The sequence below is a fragment of the Gigantopelta aegis genome, chromosome 14, assembly GCF_016097555.1.
Source record: "Gigantopelta aegis isolate Gae_Host chromosome 14, Gae_host_genome, whole genome shotgun sequence".
Taxonomy (NCBI): Eukaryota; Metazoa; Mollusca; class Gastropoda; order Neomphalida; family Peltospiridae; genus Gigantopelta; species Gigantopelta aegis.
The window spans coordinates 47,750,127-47,770,929 of NC_054712.1; the positions used below are offsets into that span (position 1 = coordinate 47,750,127).

Genomic DNA, 20,803 nt, shown 5'->3' on the forward strand with positions numbered 1-20,803 from the left:
TATTTTATATATCGGTTGTTGCATTCACCTATTTCAACAAGACAACTATAGTCCGCCCCATCCTCCTACCAAAAAAAAAAAAAAAAAAAAAAAGTAATAGTTTCAGTTTGATTTGACGTAAGAAGAAAAGTAAAAGTGTTTTGGAAATACCCCACCCCCCCCCACCCCCTGAATAAAATCGGCTCAGAAATAAATAATTTTATTAAATTCCATAGCATGAAAAAAAAAACCCCGTTCCATGTTGGACGGATTGTAGAGTACTAGTTAGCTATGGCTATTAACCTGGTCCTCTTACACTAGCGACTAATGTCAGATTCAATTTAAAGGAATTCTTATTCCCATTCCAACCAGTGCCCCATGACCGGTACATCAAAAGCTGTGATATGTGCTGTCATGTTTGAGAGAAACTGCATATAAAAGATCCCTTGCTACTTTACAGGTAGGAGTGGCCTCACTGGTCATGACTCTCAGTCACACCTCTCTTTTAAATGTGTTCAACCATGGGCGTACAGGGTCCCATTTTTGTAGGGGGCAGCCTGGGTTTTGCCCATATTAAACGAAAACGCCCGAATCTGGATAACAATATTTATTCATATTAGCATTACTACCAAACAACTATATAGGGTTGCAAATCATTAATTTTTACTTGGATTTTTGGAATTGATTTTTAATGTAGAATGATGGAAATACATGGTAAAATGTCTCAGGTTAGCTCATTTTGCCCGAATATCTCTATCATTTATGCTCGAAATTGAGGTTTTTCTCCAGTTGACCCCGCCCCCTGTCTCGTACGCTTATGTTTTCTACCATCCTTTAAATTTGCCTGTCGCTCAATAACACGATTCATAGCCAGTGCGGTTGACCCCCCCCCCAGTGAGGGTGCCCCCCCCCCCCCCCCCCCCACATTAAATTAAAAAAAATTCTAGCCTGTGAACATATGTTATGAATCCTCTGACCACTGGACTACTTAACGACATATGACTGTTTATCTGTATATTCGTATTTATAACTAGGTGTGTATTTTCAAAGTGAAATATGTCGCCTTTCTGTTATGACGACTTACGACTTGTCACAGTTTGATATGCGGGTTCGTAGGTCTCCGGTTTTTATTGCGTGGAACTCGGTTTTCTCTTGTACTCGTGACCTGGTCATAAATTCTTTATTGTAAGCCACACCACTTTTATGTGGAATGGGAATATTTATGTTATCGGCTAGTTAATGAATCACGGCGAATAAGCCAGTATGTGGCATGGGGAGAGGTTACTGTGTATAAATCAGAAATAAGGATTTCTTTAACTAAGTCGAAGGCTTTTTGTGAAAGAAACCATCAGGCGCAGTCGTACATAAATGTGTCGTGTAAAGTCCATGTTACTACATTGGCCTTGGGGGTGTAGTGGTTAAACCATCTGCTGGGATTTTTTTTTTTTTTTTTTTTTTGATTGGTAGGTTCTGTGTTCGCATCCCGGTACATGCTCCCACCTAGTTAATTACAATTTGCCGAGGTTTATTTTAATGAATTAGCTCCTACCCAGAGTGAGTTTAACGATTCAGTGAATAGTTTACACCACTACATTTACTAGTACTTCACTCTCACTAACCATTAACCCAATGTGCTGGACAGATAGCTGAGAGATGTGCCCAGGACAGCGTGCTTGAACCTTAATCGGATAGAAGTAGGAAAACTAAGTATTAAAGGGACATACCCTAGTTTTTAAACACTAAGGAATATTTTTGACTATTACAGGGTGCATACTACCAAATCAAATCCCATAGACGACAATAGTAACATATACGGCTAAAACTCCTACCTGCAACGTATCAACCGACATAAACGCCACGGATATAAATACTACCACCCCTTACACTTAAAGTGAATCAGAAAAAAATGGGGGTCAAGCTGCTCGTTTCTGAGATAACGGGTAGCGTCTATGACTACCCTAGTTTCGCACAAAATTTGAGTACTTTTTTTTATAGGTACCCCATACATGTTTCAAGCACAAGGCTACTTGACACATTGGTACTAGATGAAATAAAATTGCACATTTATTTTACCCAGATGAAACTATTATTTTTTACAACCAACACACTCACATTTATAACCAATCACAGGACTTGTGGTGTTCACTTCTCTATCAAAAGTTCGGTGCACCTCGAACTTTGGCCCAGCCGGAAGTTATTTGGTATAGTACTACCTACAGCAGTTTTTGATAACTGAAATCATATTTTACTTAGATTTTATTGGTTAGATTATCCATTTCCGTACATTCGAAGTGTTTTTGGTCATCCTGGTGTTTTTAATATCACAAAATGCATTTCTCATATTTTTAAAAACGCACATTCGTCTGAGAAGAACAGTTATGGAGTCAATTTTAGTCGAATTTTAGAGGGTATTTCACCATTTCAAAGTCACAAACTCATGTTTTACTCAGTTGTAACTTGTTGTAACCAAGGCTGCATTGTCGAGTATGTTTGTATTGTTTCTTACACACCCGTTGGTGAGAACATCACGCGTTATTTTTTGGTTACACGTGGTTGTTAACACATGTACATGTATTAACAATTTCAAGACATACGACTGGCTGTTCCTAGATGATGACCAGGTCACCAATGCCATACAACCAATGAAAAACTACGCGATGGAAATCGATTAGACTGTGACGTATAGTTTACCTGACATTCATGTGTTTGTGACGCGTAAGTTTGCTACAAGTGTAACGGCTGTAAATAACTTTTAGTCGAAAAAACTGTTAAAATTTGCTTAAAACCTGGGTGGTTTTTTTGGAGGATATTTAAGAAATAGAATAATACATTCGTGTCCGTTAGATACCATTTATCTAACAACTCGTTGTTTAAAAACGTATCAAAATCGCTTTCGCTCGTTAGATACATTTTAAAACAACTCGCTGTGAGATAAATGGTATCTAACGGCCACTCATATATTAGTCTCTATTTATCAATTTAGAATGTACAGCACTCCACTCTTAATATCCTTCCGTAATTTTCTGTCATATCTATAATATGCACCTTTTTAACAGTTTCCGATCGTTCTGATCGTTTTTCCGTTATTCATCTGCACTGCCGACAGTCTTCTTTGTACTTACCCGATGCCGCATTTCACAAAGATCTTTTTGCGCTCAGGTCGTGGCCTACCGAACATCAACGTGCTAAATATTTGCGTACAGATATGAATTCAATAAATACATCGGCAATGGACGCCACCATCCTTGCAATTAACTCAAAAGTGGTTATATATACGCCTGCCGTGTATATAGCCTTGGCTAATGAGAGCAGGCTATCTACACGGTGGTTGTATTTTGGAGGGGGAAGCCCAGTGTAAAGTCACCATACCCCATCCAACACGGATTTCATCTAGTAGAGTACTAGTACTAGTTTACTGGGGGTTTTAAAAATTATTATTTCAACATTCAAAAGCAGGTCGCTATTCCACTGTTTTGTGTCACAAAGTATTACAAACATGGCGACGTATTATATGGAGGTAGTGAACGACACCTGTTGTATTGGCGATAACACACGGTTTTATTAATATTGTACGTCACCTGCTGTGTTTTCACAATAATAAATGATGCCATAATATGGTGAGGCGAGACTGCGAGTTCAGTCATTCTGAAGATGTGTTTGTATTTTACGTTAGAAAATGATGCTATAATATGCTTAAGGGGGTATCGCAGCCTTTCTGTCTGTCTCTCTTTCTGCCTCTCTCCCTTTCTGCCTGTCTCTCTTTCTGCCTCTCTCTTTTTCCCCTTTCTGCCTCAGTCTCTCTCTTTGCCTCTCTCTCTCTCTCTCTCTCTCTCTCTCTCTCTCTCTCTCTCTCTCTCTCTCTCTCTCTCTCTCTCTCTCTCTCTCTCGTTTATTTATACAGGTAGGTGTTGTAAATTAATTTAACAATGATAAATCACCGCGTATTAATACTTTAGGGCTTTTATATCCAAAGGCGACATAAAGTCGCGCAATATATGACAGCGGGATGATAACACAGTTGTAATTTGTCTAGTTTTTATGTAAGAAACGTCATTAAAAAAACCCAACAAAACACCCACAATAGTTTTTTTTGTCGTTGTTCTGCATCCTACACCGGTCGCGCATACCCTCAGTGTGAGCCCATCATTAACAAATACATAAATCAACATTTATTATGCAATGTGTATTTTAACTCAGTTGTTTTGTGGTTTCTTTCTGTAAACACATTTTGAAAACAGCTTGTATCTCATTTATTTGAAATCGTAATTCAAACCTGTCTGCACCCTTGCCTTGCAAGCAAAAATATCTCCATCAAAAAACAAAAAACGACTACCAATTCTCAACCCCTTCCCCACCCCCACCCCCAAACACACCAATATATATATATATATATATATATATATATATTTGAAAACATTTGAATTATAACACAATTTCTCCCACATAATCATTTTATATTGCCCTCTACAAATTTACAATGCAAATTTGGTGTCATGAGTATATACACAATAATATTATTAATTATAACTTGTTTTTCATAGAATATGACAACTTCTTTTTATACATGCGAATTTACACTAAGTTTGGAATCGTGGTAAAATGGTTCGAAACCAAGAAACTTTGTGTCATGTTGATTTTTAAACTGTCCAAATACCCCCATTGCCAATATGGACTGTCACTGCGCCTAGATCAAAGGGAACCAACATTACACTTGCCCAGGAATTGCAAACAGAAACATTTTAGGCCAAAAGTTCATGGTCGCATTTGACATTTCACAATAACACAAAGAAAACGAAAATCAATCTAAAAAACCAAGTTAAAAGAAAGTGTGAGGAGAATTTTGGCGGGAAAGTATACTTTCAGGTTTTAACCTAAATCGACTTGACTTTAACTTGAATTTGGTGAATCGCCAAAAAGCTGATTAGAAAAATCAAAGAATTCTATTAATTTTAAAGAATCTTAATTTGTTTAATTGATTAATTAATTTGGCTACATATTTTTAAATCAAATTTGCCAGTGTTAATAATGTCTGAGGTCTAGTTTAAACACTGGCTTTAAAATGTGTTCAGCAATTGTTAATTATGAATTTACCCAAAATAGTTATATTACGTCAGGTCAGGTCAGGTCAGGTCAGAGTGTTTAACGTGCACATTCAAAGCAAGCTGTTGTAGCGCACGCCTGTCTTGAGCACAGGTGCCGACCTCGGCCGGCTCCTCCGTCCAGGACAGGAAAGGGGTGGGTTGGGTTGGAGGGGGACCGCCTGCACTGAAATGTATACACATGTATGTATGCGAAACGTATTATTATATTTACAATTTATACATACATACTGTAGGCCTACTGTGAATTGTTTTATCCAACAAAGTGGGTGAATGTTTTTAATTTTATGCCTCTTTGGTGAGCTGAATATATATATACATTTTGGGGTGTTTTGGCACACCCATGTTATTGATATTTTTACACGAAGTAGACATAAAATTGGAAAGATGATGTATGGGGAAAAAAACCCTTAAAGGGACATTCCTGAGTTTGCTGCATTGTAAGATGTTTCCGACTAATAAAATATTTCTACGATTAAATTTACATATTAAATATATTTTCTTGTTTAGAATATCAGTGTCTGTATATTCAATGTGTTTTTGGTCATCTTAATATTTGTAAGAAGCCCAAACTGAATTTTGTAAAAAATTATTTTAGGAAATAAAATGAAATTTAACCTATATTAGAACAAATATTAGAACGATCAGAAACACGTTTAATATACAGCCACTAATATTTTATGCAGAAAAATATATTTGATATGTAATTACAATGGTTAAAAAGTCTCTGTTAGTTGATAAGATCTTAAAAATTGCAGCAAACTCCATTTTAATTAAAATTAGCTCCACTATTACATGTGGATCTAACACCAGCCAGTTGGAGCTCATGTCCACCAATCAAAACCTTACTTGCAGAATCCTGCCAGTGATTTAAAAATAATTTGAAAACATTCCGAATTATCCTGAGGGTATACGACATGTTTCGTGTGAATTACGAATGCCTTAAAACATGTTTTATTTTATAAAATAAATAATTTGTAATGTAAAACTGAAGACTGATTTAGTTTTTTTTTTATAAATAAATAAATAATTTTTAATGTAAAATTGAAGACTGATAACCCACCCCGTACGTATTGGTATGGTTCGCTGTACTGCGGCCACTAAAATAGCCTCGCCCGATATTTTTAGAATTTGTATGCTCCCAAATAACATTATAAAAGGCGAAGTGTGATTGGTCAATATTTAAATTATTATTTACAGACGAAATGTTACCTGGACATTGGGGACTACGCAGTGTTGTTAGTTTTAAATCACTGGCAGGATTCTGCAAGTAAGGTTTTGATTGGTGGACATGAGCTCCAACTGGCTGGTGTTAGATCCACATGTAATAGTGGAGCTAATTTTAATTAGATTGAGCAAACTCAGGAATGTCCCTTTAAGTTGCTTAATTCTTTGTTGAGAATATATTTAAAAAGTGGTGTTTGTTTTAAAAAATATATCAGTTGTTGGTGTAATTAGGTTTGATAGTTTAATAACTTATGTTAGGCCCAACAAAATAAATTTCTGGTCTCTGGTCAGCGCGAGTGTAGATTTTTTACCTCGCGCGTCAACATTTTTTAAATATATTATTTCCCGCGGTATGATGTCGATTTTTGTAGGAGTAATCTGTGGGTTGTACAGAACCCCCGTGTTACTGTCTAGGGAATACTTAGGGTACCAAGACAAAGGAGGGGCACCATGGCCACTGAGGATGGACCAAGGCAGATGAGGAGGACGTAAAATATATATACAGAATCTCGTTGGCTCGATCTCGGAAGGGTCGATCACACCGCAACGCTCGAACCAAAAACGAAGTCCCGAGTTTTTTGTTCGGTAAGCCCTTATATTAACTGACGATGGGTCGAATACGTTCAGAGTCGACTATAAGCGTTCGCTCGAACTAAATTATCGGTCCCGTCTGTGTTATTAGCTATATTTCCCTCGAACTGGTGATACATCAAATATCAAATGGAAAACCACCGAAAAGGACCAACAATTGCCTTTGGATTATAATAATTTAGGCGGAACGAGATCGGAGAATCGCGACAATAGCCAAGCAATCCTTTCTTTGCCATACCTGTCACGTTGTGTGTTCAGCCATCAACTATCGGTAAAAGTATTTCAAGTACAGCTAGTGTCACGGTGCCTTTTCGATGAACCGTGATACCAATCAAACAATTGGCCTCGGCGGGAAGCGTTACTCTGAACACGTCTACCAGACCAGTTTTCAATGAAAACAGGGGAGAGGTACTCAGCTGTCATCACTTCAGCAACCACACATTGAATTAATACCGACAAAGGCTTCTGCATCACACAATCTGAGTAATTTCTAATAAATCCTTTTACTCTGATATTTTGTTATATAACACATTGATGAAATTTTTAAGTTTGCAGTTACCAAAATAGTATTGTAACAGGTCGTTTCGCCCTTATTACTAGTTCACCCGAGTCATTTTGAACAGGGTTGATTCGTACTTCTAACCGAGTCGTTTCGCCCCATGTTTCGATTCGCACTAATTTTTATTTTGTTAAAGGGACATTCCTGAGTTTGTTGCAATTTTTAAGACGTTATCGACTAGCAGAGACTTTTTTAACGATTGTAATCAAATATATTTTTCTGCATAAAATATTAGTGGCTGCATATTAAACGTGTTTCTGGTCGTTCCAATATTTGTAGTAGGTTAAATTTCATTTTATTTCCTAAAATATTATTTTTTCGTACGTACGAAATTATTTGAAGACAAAATCCAGTTTGGGCTTCTTACAAATATCAAGACGACCAGAAACACATTGAATATGCAGACACTGATATTCTAAACAAGAAAATATATTTAATATGTAACTTTAATCGTAGAAATATTTTATTAGTCGGAAACATCTTACAATGGAGAAAACTCAGGAATGTCCCTTTAATAAAGTACATTTATTCATTGGTTTGTCCTATATCCATTGATTTTTAGATGTCACACATTGCGTGTTTATATTTACAGATAAAAATAATATTATAATTTTGTTTATTTCCAGTAACATTTACTCAAGCCATACATGAAATACGTACAGGCCTTAGATAATATACAGACAATGTATTCACATTAATAATTAATTTATGAACAGCCACACTGCATACTACTGATGTGCTGTGGGTTTCTTATTAAATATACTACATACCCAGCTGAGGTTAAAACGCCGAGTACGGTATGTTGGTTTCGCATTAATATTCAAAGACAGAAAATTACCTAATATTTGATAATGAATAAACAGAAGAAAAAAATACTTCAAAACTATAATAAATATATTTATTTTGTGGGGTGAAACGACTCGATACGAATGAGATTTAGGACGAACCAACCCTGGGTGAATAGGACTAAGGGCGAAACAACGCAGAGTTCGAAATAGTTTTAGGGCTACACATTCGGCCCCAGACGTTTCAGCCCCATAACCCTAGTCGTTTCGGCCCCGGTTATTGTTGTTTTATAAATCAAATTATTCAGTCACATGTGTTTTGTTATTAAATTTTATCGTAAGTATTGTAATTTCTTTCTCTCGTTTTCTTTCTTTCTTTCTTTCTCTCTTTTTGTGATTATTATTTTTTTTTTTTTAATTGAACATAATATCCTAAGTGATAAAGAATAAATAAGAGCCAACCAACCAAAACTGTGTTTAGCTTTGATAATCCAAAAATGAAAATGAACGGATTTTCTTTTTTGTGTAAATACAATTTAATAAATTGCAATAAATTGTTTTGCGTTTCTTCTACTTAATTATATTTCCGCTTGAATCGTTAGTAAAACAATGTTAAAATGTAATATACAAACATGAAAGTCTAAACATACTAAACGTAAGTTTCGCTTCCTTATTTTATCACCATATCATTTATCAGTGATATTCTACATGAACGCGATGACGTACATGTTTATGTGTGTATGTGTGTGCGTGTCCCGGTGTATAATATGTATGTAGGCCTATTGTATGTATGCGCGCGCGCGTGTGTGCGTGTGTGTGTGTGTGTGTGTGTGTGAATGAATGCAATGAATGTTATTCGACAAATTAATGTTACAAGTTTGTATTTTATTTATATTATTACCGGTGTATGTGACCATCTAAAGTGTTACTATACCAATTACAGCATATATCTGTATACACGAATACTAGATCGCCGTATATTGCATTAAGGGCCGAAACGGTTTGGGGCCGAACATGTACTGGGGCCGAAACGTCCTGACACCTATCTAATTCAACTTTCTAACTGATGTTACGGAAATATCCGATGTTGACCGAATGGTTCGGTCGAACTACCCGATGGCTCGAACACTTTCTCGAGCACCGATGGGGTTCGAGCCAACGAGATTCAACTGTGTGTGTATATATATATATATATATATATATATATATATATATATATATATATATATATATATATATATACCCACCTTTTCTGTGCAATCTATGCTTTAAAAAAAAAAAAGCCGCACCCCCGCATCAATTCTGGAACTTTGGTCTGACCAGCCCGACTTTTTCTTTTTTTCGGCCTTAGTTAGCTATTTTACAATGAGTCCTTTCAAAACGTATCTAACGAGCAATTTAAGCGAGTTGACTACTAGGAATGGGTATTACGGAAATGTGTGTATCGCGATAACACGGCGATAATAAGGCGATAATACGGCGATAAAGGTTTTCTGTATCACGATACATACCATAATTATATTCTTTCACAACTGCGTTTCTAACAAAATAAAGAAAATGAATGATGCAAATTGAATGTTTATTATTGAAAGTATGAAATATATTATGTATCAATTCAGCATGCTAAAGCTTATTTAATAAAGAAGGAAATATTTTATTTAACGACGCACTCGACACATTTTATTTAGTTATATAGCGTCAGACATATGGTTAAGGAACACACAAATATTGAGAGAGGAAACCCGCTGTCGCCACTTCATGGGATACTCTTTTCGATTAGCAACAAGGGATCTTTTATACGCACCATCCCACAGACAGGATAGCACATACCACGGCCTTTGATATGCCAGTCGTGGCACACTGGCTGGAACGAGAAATAGCCCAATGGGTCCACCGACGGGAATCGATCCCAGACCGACCGCGCATCGAGCGAGCGCTTTACTACTGGGCTACACACACCCTGCCCCCCCCCCCCCCCCCCCTTATTTAATAATGTCAGACCTATCCTTTTTTAACATCTATAAAAATTAGTCGAATGCAAGATATTGGGGTTTCAGGCTGAACAAGAACTTGAAATACGGGAATTACCGAGTGTTTTGCATTGTAATACGTATTATTTACCCTTTAATCATAATAATATATATCGATATACCGATAACAACGCGCATCATGGTCCCTATTGGATACGTGTTTGGCTTTTATATGTAGTTCATTACCATCATTGACCAGCTAATCAGATGCCTTTGAATCCATACCCAGCATATGTGGGATGTCGCCGTATAATATCACACATACCTCAGCAGCGGGTGTGTAAGAACTATGTTTAGTAAGTATTTGTGTATAAAGCTATGCAATGTCCTCTTTTGCAGGTTCCATACACTGGGTCCAGTATGAACGTAGCCAGAAGTTTCGGGCCGGCCATGGTGATGTGGAAATGGAACAATCACTGGGTAAGACGAAATACTTAACCTGAAACATTTCGGAGACTCACGCATTAGTTCGTTAGCATATTCAAACAATATTAATTCTCAGCCGATTCCGTGGATCATCGGTGGCGGATCCAACGAGAAATCGTACAGATGTCACAATGAGGCTGTGATGCTGCCAGACGGGTGGTAGCAATGTTAAAATTTTAAATTGTCAAAACAAGCAGGGTAGGATCTATGATTTTTCTAGGGAGGTAGTCCAACGCTTAAAAGGGTTACTTACGGTATTCAGAAATACAGTAACATGTATTACCTATATGGCAATCGTCCACAGAACTATCAGACTGACTATTTTAAACAAGTTCACCACTTTAAAAACAAATAAATGCAATAAATTTATATGCTAAACACTGGAATTTTTGGAGAATCTTCGAACTTTGGAGGGGTGCGCACCTCCAACTCCCCCAAGAGCAGTTCCTACGAATAAATTAATACAATAAACTGAACTGAACTGAACTGAATTAACCTCGTGAACATTTCTTGTACAGTTTTACTAATATGCATTAGTGTAGACGGGGGGTGGGGGGGGGGGGAGGGCATAGTCTTCCTCAGTCACATCCCCCAGTCCCCCTCAATATAAAATCCTACCCCCAGGTCCAACTTATACGGTCCTGGTAAACAAACAATCAAACAAACAAACAAACAAACAATCATTAACCACTTACCACTATTCGTGTAGGCCTACTATTTAACACTCGGCATTTGCAAAAACATTGCAACAAACAGCACAGTAGTTAGCCGTTGTCATTAGATCCAGTAGTATTAGGTCTGTGCACAGATATTTTACATTTATACACATTTCAAATAAATATGATTATAAATGTCAAACAGCGATTCTGTTCGCACATTTCTATACCCAGAAGAATGTACGTAATATCGCTTTGGCATCAATAAGCATATTAATTAATGACTCAAAGCATTGTTATGTCACGCCAAAGCATTGTCGACGTCACGCCATAGCATTGTAACCTTTCCGGCCATTTTCGTTACTTTACGGAAAATGTCAGAATACCATTGAAATGCGCACCCTATCACCCTCCCCTTGCATGCCCATCTGAACCGGTGGAGTCGGGGAGGGCGACATGTGCCCCCCCCCCCCCCCCCTCAACAAAAATATACGTTTTTTGTCCTACTCTATACTGTCCTATACTAGGATCACATCAAACACTGAAGTACTCGACCGGATCCACGGATCATACACGTCACTGCATTGCATGACATAATAATTGACGTAAGAGCCTAACAACCACTGGTATATTGCCATCACCTTTATTTGTCTAACAGAAAAACAACAACAACAACAACAACAAAACCAAAATAAAACAAAACAAAACAAACAAAAAGACAACAACAAAAAAACAACCCAAAAACCCATGCCAATAATATAATTTTAGTAATCTATGATGGATATGATATATTTTTAAGTTTAATTGAAATGAGATTCCATTCTTCTTTAGTTTATGACACTGTCATTTTGGGGGTTTTGGGCACAGGCATGTGTGTATGGCATACATGTATATACGAGTGCGTCGTTAAATAAAACATTTCCTTCCTTCCAGTTATACCGGAAGTTCCACAAGTAGCCTACAATGCAAAAGCACGAAATTTCAAACTATAATACATTGGACAATGTACGGCATTAATTTCAGCAGTAACTAATCAGCGATACAAGTTATACAATAATTATATGATCATGCGCTGGTTTCTCTTTTTAATCTGCCCATCTGTCCGTCACAATATTGAATGTATCAACTGGTTTCTAAATGCATTAATGATGTCACGTTTTCAAACCAATCAAAACCGCTGGTATATAATGTGAATATATTAACTCGCCATCTCAATGCATACATGAAGTCACTTGCGTGTAATTAGCTGGAAAATGTCCTACAAATTACTATTTCTGTTTGTGAATTACGGATATATGCGAAAACCTGCTCAGGGCTTAAGGTCTATTATATTGATTGTAAATACTGAACACTAGGGTCTCCACGAGTATTCGAGTACTCGAGTACGGGCAGAGTCTAGCAATACTCGAGTCCGTTCACAGTGGCGTAGGCAGGATTTTGTATTGGGGGGGGGGGGGTGGCAGCCAAGTAAACAATGATATCGAGTACGCCACTGATCACACCCCCCCCCCCCCCCCCCCCCCCCCCCTGGCTACGCCACTGTCCGTTCACAGGACTCGAGTACCCGAGCAAGGAAAAGCACCCTTATTTAATTACATTTGTAAAAGGCATTTTGTCATATGCTTATCGCCGGTTACATTATAGGTCTATGAGACATGAAGGGAAAACAAAAGTCGAATGTGTGGAATGCAATACAATGGCATGATTTGGCATCCATGTTCAGCGCTGGAATTAAGATGAATAATGCTACTTTACTTTATTCCCGAGTCTCATTATCATCTAGTATATGTGTCGGGTACTCGAGTACGGGTCGAGTTTGATCCTCGAAGACTCGAGTCCAATATGTTGTACTCGTGGAGGCTCTACTAAACACAATGCTATGATTTGGTAGGGCCTATTCATGTTCAGCGCTGGAATTAAGATGAATAATGCTACTTTACTTTATTCCTTAGTCTCATTATTAACCAGTTTAAATATCGGGTACTCATGAGTGCCCGAATCCAATATGTTGTACTCGTGTAGTACCTAATCGACATACAGTTTGAAATATGATTTATGGAGGGGGGGGGGGGGGTATATACATGTATATCATGTATATCTTGTTATGCTTAATCGTACTAAGATTGCTTCGTCGAGCGTCTGTAAATTTTAAGATACGTAGCGTAAAATCAACCTTTTAAAAGTAACAAAGTTCGATAGAAGCAAAGATCGCTTCGTAAAACGGTGTTCCAATGTGCTGGAGGCTGATCCCTTGATTTTCAGGTTTATGTATCCAATTCAGGTACAAAGACGATGTCCTAAACGATGTCCTAAACATATACCTCGGCTATCTGCGCTGGCTGTCCAGGACAGGGGTTAATGGCTAGTTGTTACTGGTCAGTAAGTGATTAAAAGTCGATGTAGTGGCCTTGAATAGTCCTGTCCCGGAGGGAGGAGCCGACCGAGGTCGGCACTTGCGCTCATGACAGACGTGCGCTACAACAGGTTGTTCTGAATGTGCACGTAAAACCCTATGATCTGACCTGACCGTGAACAGTTCAAGGCTCCCACATCGACTTATAATCACTCCAAATTTTGCACCAGATCATCCTATGAAATTCTTGCGCACATAGTTCCTTATCAGGCATAACTCCCTGAAGGGACCATTCCAAATTCCGCTCCACTAAATCCCTTGTGTGTGCTCTTTTGGTCTTCAGATCAGGTCACCCGTGTTCCCTTGCGCCTGCCGGTTTCAGTGTGCGAGTCCCTCCAACTCTTCTGTTTTCGACGAAGGAATTGGTATGGTCAGTTTCAAAAAACAGGCGTGCGCTATGTACAACAGTTTTCTCTGAACGTGTACGTTCAGTTATTTCCAATCCAATTCAATTCGTACAACCATTCTGGGTTAGAACCAGTATCGGGTGCGAATCCAATATACAAAGTTAGTTTCCTTTCTTTAGGCCAAACAAAATACCTTTGGCAATTTTTACCTGCTACATGTTTCCATTAGTAGCACGGTAACTTTTATATGCACCCTCCCACAGACAGGATAGCACAGAACCCAGTAAAGGCCTACACACCACCTCTTATTTAGGGTCTCCACGAGTACTCGAGTACTCGCGAATGGGCCGAGTCTAGCAAGACTCGAGTACGTTCACAAGACTCGAGTACTTGTGCAAGGAATAACACTCATTTAATTATCGTTTTTACGTCACTTTGCCATATGCTTGCCACCTGTTACATTAATTATAGGGTTATGAGACATGGAGGGAAAACAAAAGTTGAACGTGTGGAATGCAATACCATGGCATCATTTGGCATCCATATTCAGTGTTAGAATTAAGATCCATAATGCTATTTTACTTTATTCCTTAGTCTCATTATCATCTAGTGTCGGGTACTCGGATCCGGGTCTAGTATGACCCTCGAGTACTAAAGAGTCCAATATTTTGGACTCGTGGAGGCCCTACTCTTATTCGATTGCTTTACTACTACGTTAAATCTCCGAGTCTGTGGCTGTGCATGGGTCTCGAAGCTCGTTTTCGTGTGTTTTACTCTTATTTTCTTCTACACAGGTTTACTGGGTTGGACCACTCGCCGGCGGGCTGGTCGCGGGGCTCCTCTACGAGACTCTGTTTGCGACGAATGCTTCGATCATCAAGGCCAAGGCGTGCATCCTCTCCAGTGACTATGACGAAGAGAAGTACGAGGCGCAGAAAGTGAAGATCCGGATAATCGACGAGTCGGTCGAACCCGAGACCATCAAGCTGAAGGAAGCGGAAGACGGCAAGATTGGCGTGGAGGAGGAACCCACAGCAGAATAAAGTCTCGTCCAGACGAGATCCCGCGTGATTTCGTTGTATCCATCCAGGAATTATAAGAAATCTGATTGGAGAGATTGTGTTGGTGGTGTAACTTATTTAACTGAAACGGATAGCGGGGTGGGGAGGGTAATTGTCAGGGAGTGAGTGGTGATGGGGTGGGGACGCAGGGTGGTTTTAAGTTATGATGAAATCCGTTACTAGGCTACATAGAAGATGTAGGGGCCTATTTCTCTCTTGAATGTGTTTAAATTAATCAAATTTGTTCTTGCTAAATTGTAAATATTCATGCTAAAACCATGAAGGGCCAATATTTTATTGAAATATTCTTATTTTGTAATAATGTAATATAATAACTATAGCCTGGCCCCTGGCGGAGTCACACGTTGTGTTCGGAATGGGTATGTCTGAAGAACTTAAACTTGAACTTCAGTCTTAAATGGATATAAGCATTTAAATAGTTTTGACCCTCACCATGAAGACAGGCTTATACTAGCAATCTTACTTTATTTAACCAGATTCAGAACTTAACCCGTCTGCAGACTTCACTACAACTGTTTATGTGAGCGAACCTTGATTTTATAAACACTGAACCAGTATATTTAAGACATAAGCTGCTGAAAACTCAGGAAAACCGCCGAAAAGTAAAGAAAAAGTCTAAACTTATGGAAGTTTCACTCAAATTACTCTGTCTAGTTGCTCCGAAGCCTAAAGTTTGCTTGTAGTTCCAGAAGACATAAGCTAATGAACATCCATGAAAACAGATGAAAAGTAAAGAAAAAGTATACTCTTTTGGAATAGTCTCACTCAAATTACCAGAGTGTTATTGTGAAGAAACAAAATTGGTGTTACATGGTTGTACATGATTACTGTTGTCCCTTTGCCCCATTCAAGCCCATTATTTTCTACACATTCTGGCACCTCATATTTATCACCTTTGAATATCCAGTTCTACGTGTCAAGGTTAATCTTAAAGTGTCTCTCTAACCGAGATAAGAACAAGAATGGTATATTTATAAATTGTGTTAAGATAAGGGGAAACATCATATAAAGTATTTGTAAACTGTATTATGGTATTGGAAAAACAAAAAGGTATATATTTGTAAACTGCGTTTCATGAGCTATGTGGAAAACGAAACGTTTTATACAAATTTAATTAAATTATTGTTTAAGATTTGAATGAAACAAAATGGTATTTGTAAATTGTGTTAAGATAAGGGGAAAACATGATATTATGTATTTGTAAGCTGTATTACGGTATTGGAAAAACAAAAAGGTATCTATTTGTAAACTGTGTTGAGAAATGTGGAAACGAAATGGTTTATACAAATTTATCATTTAAGATTTGAATGAAACAAAATGGTATTTGTAAATTATGTTAAGATAAGGGGAAAACATGATGTTATGTATTTGTAAACTGTATTATGATATTGGAAAAACAAAAAGATATCTATTTGTAAGCTGCATTGCTCAGATATGTAAAAAAAAAAAAAAAGAAAAAAAAAAAGGTTTATATAAAGGAGTAAATTGTTAAAATATGAGGGGGGGGGGGGGGGGGGGTAACAATAGCAAGAACTCGAGTAATCGTGTTTACTACTGATAACAAAATGGTTTGCATTTCTAAATTGTGTTAAGATCAGAGAAAACCTGCCACTCGTAGTTACCAAATTATTGTTTGGGGCATAATTTCCAAAGTGAAATCTACTGAAAGAAATTGCTTCTCAGTACTTTATTTTTGAAATTTTACCGAGGCTGAGCGATGCTCCCGGACAAGAAAGAACCGGGCACCTGGTTGCAGTTGTTAAACACACTTTGCTCACTGACACCTATCACTGAGTGCGTATGCATATTTCAAAAGCCAAATTACTTTCTCCGAGACTGGCAGATAACAACGGTCGTAAACCATGTGCGAGATTTGGGCGTGTAGTGCGGAAACCTGATGCATTTATCTAATCTATTGTTATTGATAGCTGCATTTACGTAAAAAGCAGCGCGCCTATTTTTCTCGTGCCTCGCCCTCACCGTGTCAAAATCCGACTTAAAAATGTTCATGGGATTCTTTGAAAATGTTTCAAAACGAACGATAACTCTGTTTAACATTTGTGACATGAAAATGTCTTTTCACTGCCAAGGTTCCACGTCATATATTATACGTGTGGTTCCGTTCACTCGTTTGATTATTTGCCACTGTGTACAGGGTGTAATTATGTAATAATGCGCTCATCTGTAACTCATTACCGGGCATGTTATATTAATTAATAATCTAGTAGATAAAGGCTCACCTGTATGAAGATTACAAATTGCGTGTTTGCGCGTTTGTTTATCGGCATTTAGGAATTCGTGTACAAGTATTTTTTTTATTGCTCGAGTGCGTTGGCTGAATGTATACACGAATGATTGATTGATTAATTAATTAATTAAATCTTTTGGGATATCGTCATTAATTAATTAGTGAATTAATTAATGACGAGATTCCAAAACAAAAAGTTATTTTGGTGTCAATTTTAACGATAATGAACAGATCGACTGAAAATATAATTTTAAGGGCCTATAAAAATAAAGTATTTTAAATTATGCAGCTAAATGATCTGAAACAGAGCTATGGCGCACTCTTTTTTTATTACAATTATGCAGAAATGCTAGTGTATGTATGTATGTATGTATGTATTATATATATATATATATATATATATATATATATATATATATATATATATTAAACTAATGTCCAAAAAAAAGTATACACTGTGTTTGGGAAAACCATGGAATGAAAACAAAAGCATGTAGAAAATCAATGTGTATATATTTCATTAGATGAGACTCTTGCCATCTAGTGTGAACAATGTCAGATCATTCAAACATGGAAATAGCGCCTGACTGAGACCCACAAACACGGGGGGGGGGGGGGGGGGGGGGGGGGGGTCAGGTTGTGAAAATGCACAGTACGATAATTGTTCAAAAAGTCTTCATGATCTGTAAAATGTCATTCAATTTTCAGCAAAATGTCATCAAATGTCGAATTAATAGTGTGCATGCCCACCATGCGCATTAATACACGCCATAACACGTCGACGCACTGATGACGTAAGACGACGAATGACGTTAGGCGTGATGCGTTGCCATTCCTGAAGGAGACATTGTTCCAGTTGAGTGGTGATTGGTGCCACTGGCCGTCCTCTAACTTGCCGATCCAGGTAGTCCCATAAGTGCTCAATGGGATTCATGTCTGGAGAACATGCTGGCCACGGTAAAACATTGATGTTGGCGTTATTAAGAAAGTCGATGGTGAGCCTTGCCGTACGAGGTCTCGCATTGTCGTGCTGGTAGACAATGCCATGTGGTTGTTGCTGCATAAATGGCTGCACAACGGGTCGCAAAATTTCATCATGATATCTTTGAGCATTCAGGTTGCCGTGAATAATAACGAGCCTCATTTTCAGATCACCGCAGATCCCTCCCCAAACCATGACGCTACCGCCTCCAAATGGGTGAACTTGTTGAACACAATTTGGCGCCACACGTTCACCTAATCGTCTGTATACTCGTGCCCTACCATCATTCCTGAACAGGCAGAACCTACTCTCATCCGTGAACATCACGCGTCGCCAGTTACGCACTTGCCAACGTCGATATCGCCTGGCCCATATCAGTCGGTTACGTCGGTGTTGAGGTGTCATGTGAACTCCGCGGTAGGCTCGACGTGCTCGAATACCGAAGTTTCTTAATCGGCGATACACTGTCTGTCGACAGATCCGATGTCCCAGTGCCGTCGCTGCCGTTGACGTCGCCGTCATGAAGCGGTCCCTCAGATGAATGGTCCGGATGTGACGATCCTCACCTGGCGTGGTGACTCGTTGTCTACCGCGTGGCCGGTTTGTAGTAGACGTTGCATCAGTCTGCTGACCGTGACGCGGGTGCAGCCGAGCGTTCTTGCAATGGCGGTGTTTGTGGCTCCTTGCTGGGCCATTCCAATAGCTCTCTCCATCTCAATACTGCTTAATCGTGGCATAACTTTGGTGTGCTTTTGATTGCTGTGCTCGTGACCTGTCGGACAAGCTGTTTTATACCAGCAGTCTGCACGTGGATTTCGTGCTACATCACCCAAAGTCGTTTTTCCATTTAATGCGGTATTTGCGTACAGTGTCAATTTGTTTCGCGTTTGGTTCTCGGAAATGATGTGTTTGTACATGTTTAAGTATTGTTTTATCAAATATTGCTCATTTCGATGAAACTTATTAATATTTTTAGTGTGTATACTTTCTTTTGGACACTAGTTTATATATATAATTTATATTTAGTTTTCAATGTGCGCGAAAAACGGATGCTTCATAAACTCGATTGTGTTTATCAATAAAAGTGTCAATAAATAGGCCGATGCGCGGCGCCGTCTTTGGTAGCCATACCAGCGCCACGTCAAAAAAGAATAGGCCTATCAAATCAGAAGTAAGTTAAACATTTGTTTGTTTCTTTAACGTTTGTTAATTTTTAAATGAAAAAAACCCATTTAGTCACGAGTGAATTTAAATCAATGTTTAAAAACAAAATCATGGTGCTTAACAAACTCTGTTTTAGCCGTTTCATGTGGACTAAATACCGTATAATACTATATGCAATAAATTTGTATTCCTTTAACAGTATTATATAAATGTAGTTTTCTTCCTTCATGTTTATCATTTCAGGTAGCTACCTATTCACTGCATGCTCATGTACGTTTCATGATCGTTTTTTTTTTTTTACATATTATTGCATGTACATGTAAATATTTATCATGTATTTACGTTAAGTACTCTATGCAATATATTATTTTTTTCGATATTAGATTTTCTTTGTACGTCCCTTTCTTTTTAATCCACATGTAATAAAGTAGTTTATTAGTTTCACAAATGAAGTTTGTTTCTTTGTCCCGTTTCATACCCAGCATTTTAGTGAATATTGGCACCAATTATTCTATTGTCTAGAAATGGGTGGGTACTGTACGCGTCTCTCTCTCTGCGTGTGCGTGTGTCTCTCTCTCTCTCTCTCTCTGTCTGTCTCTCTCTCTCTCTCTCTCTCTCTCTCTCTCACACACACACACACACACACACACACACACACAAGAAACTGGCTGTTTGAATCGACCTTTTTAATGATCTTTTTTCCTCTCGTAAATTCATAATTATTAACATTAAACTGCCCTGAAAAGGTGTCTCTGAGCATCTTTATTTTAAAATGTTCCGGGAAGCATACCCCAGAAAACCACTCCTACAAATCTCGCTCCTTTGGTATCTTGGCTAATTTGCATACGGCAAACTCAAACTTGGCCTTTTAGTATTTTGTGACCCCCCCCCCCCCCCCCCCCCCCCAAAAAAAAAAAAACCCCCCAACAAATTCCCCTTCTTTACAAAATCCTTGATACGCCTCTGTGGTATTGTGCACTGTAAATCGGTGCGAGAACATATTTCTCTCCCACTCACTTTCGCCGTCCCCTCCCTCCCTCCCTTGATTTCTACAAAACACATACTGACATAGTATGCTAGTATTAATGAGTGCGGTATAAAAATAACACAAAATCCAATGTAGCAAAACATACTTATTTCGAATAATAAACAATTTGTTTTGTACATAAATTTTCATCACGGACAAACTGTGAATAACATCCTTCACCATAATAT

The 20,803-nt window shown here is 38.2% G+C and overlaps 1 protein-coding gene across 1 annotated transcript in view; it reads left to right on the forward strand.

Moving 5' to 3' along the window:
- LOC121389475 (aquaporin-5-like) overlaps positions 1-19,789 on the forward strand; it is a 48,382-nt gene extending 28,593 nt beyond the window's left edge. The window contains exons 2-3 of the mRNA XM_041521122.1: positions 10,610-10,690; positions 14,907-19,789. Coding sequence (XP_041377056.1) covers positions 10,610-10,690; positions 14,907-15,155 — 330 coding nt within the window. The 3' untranslated portion in view covers positions 15,156-19,789. The remainder of the gene's footprint in view (positions 1-10,609; positions 10,691-14,906) is intronic.
- Positions 19,790-20,803: the final 1,014 nt, after the last annotated feature.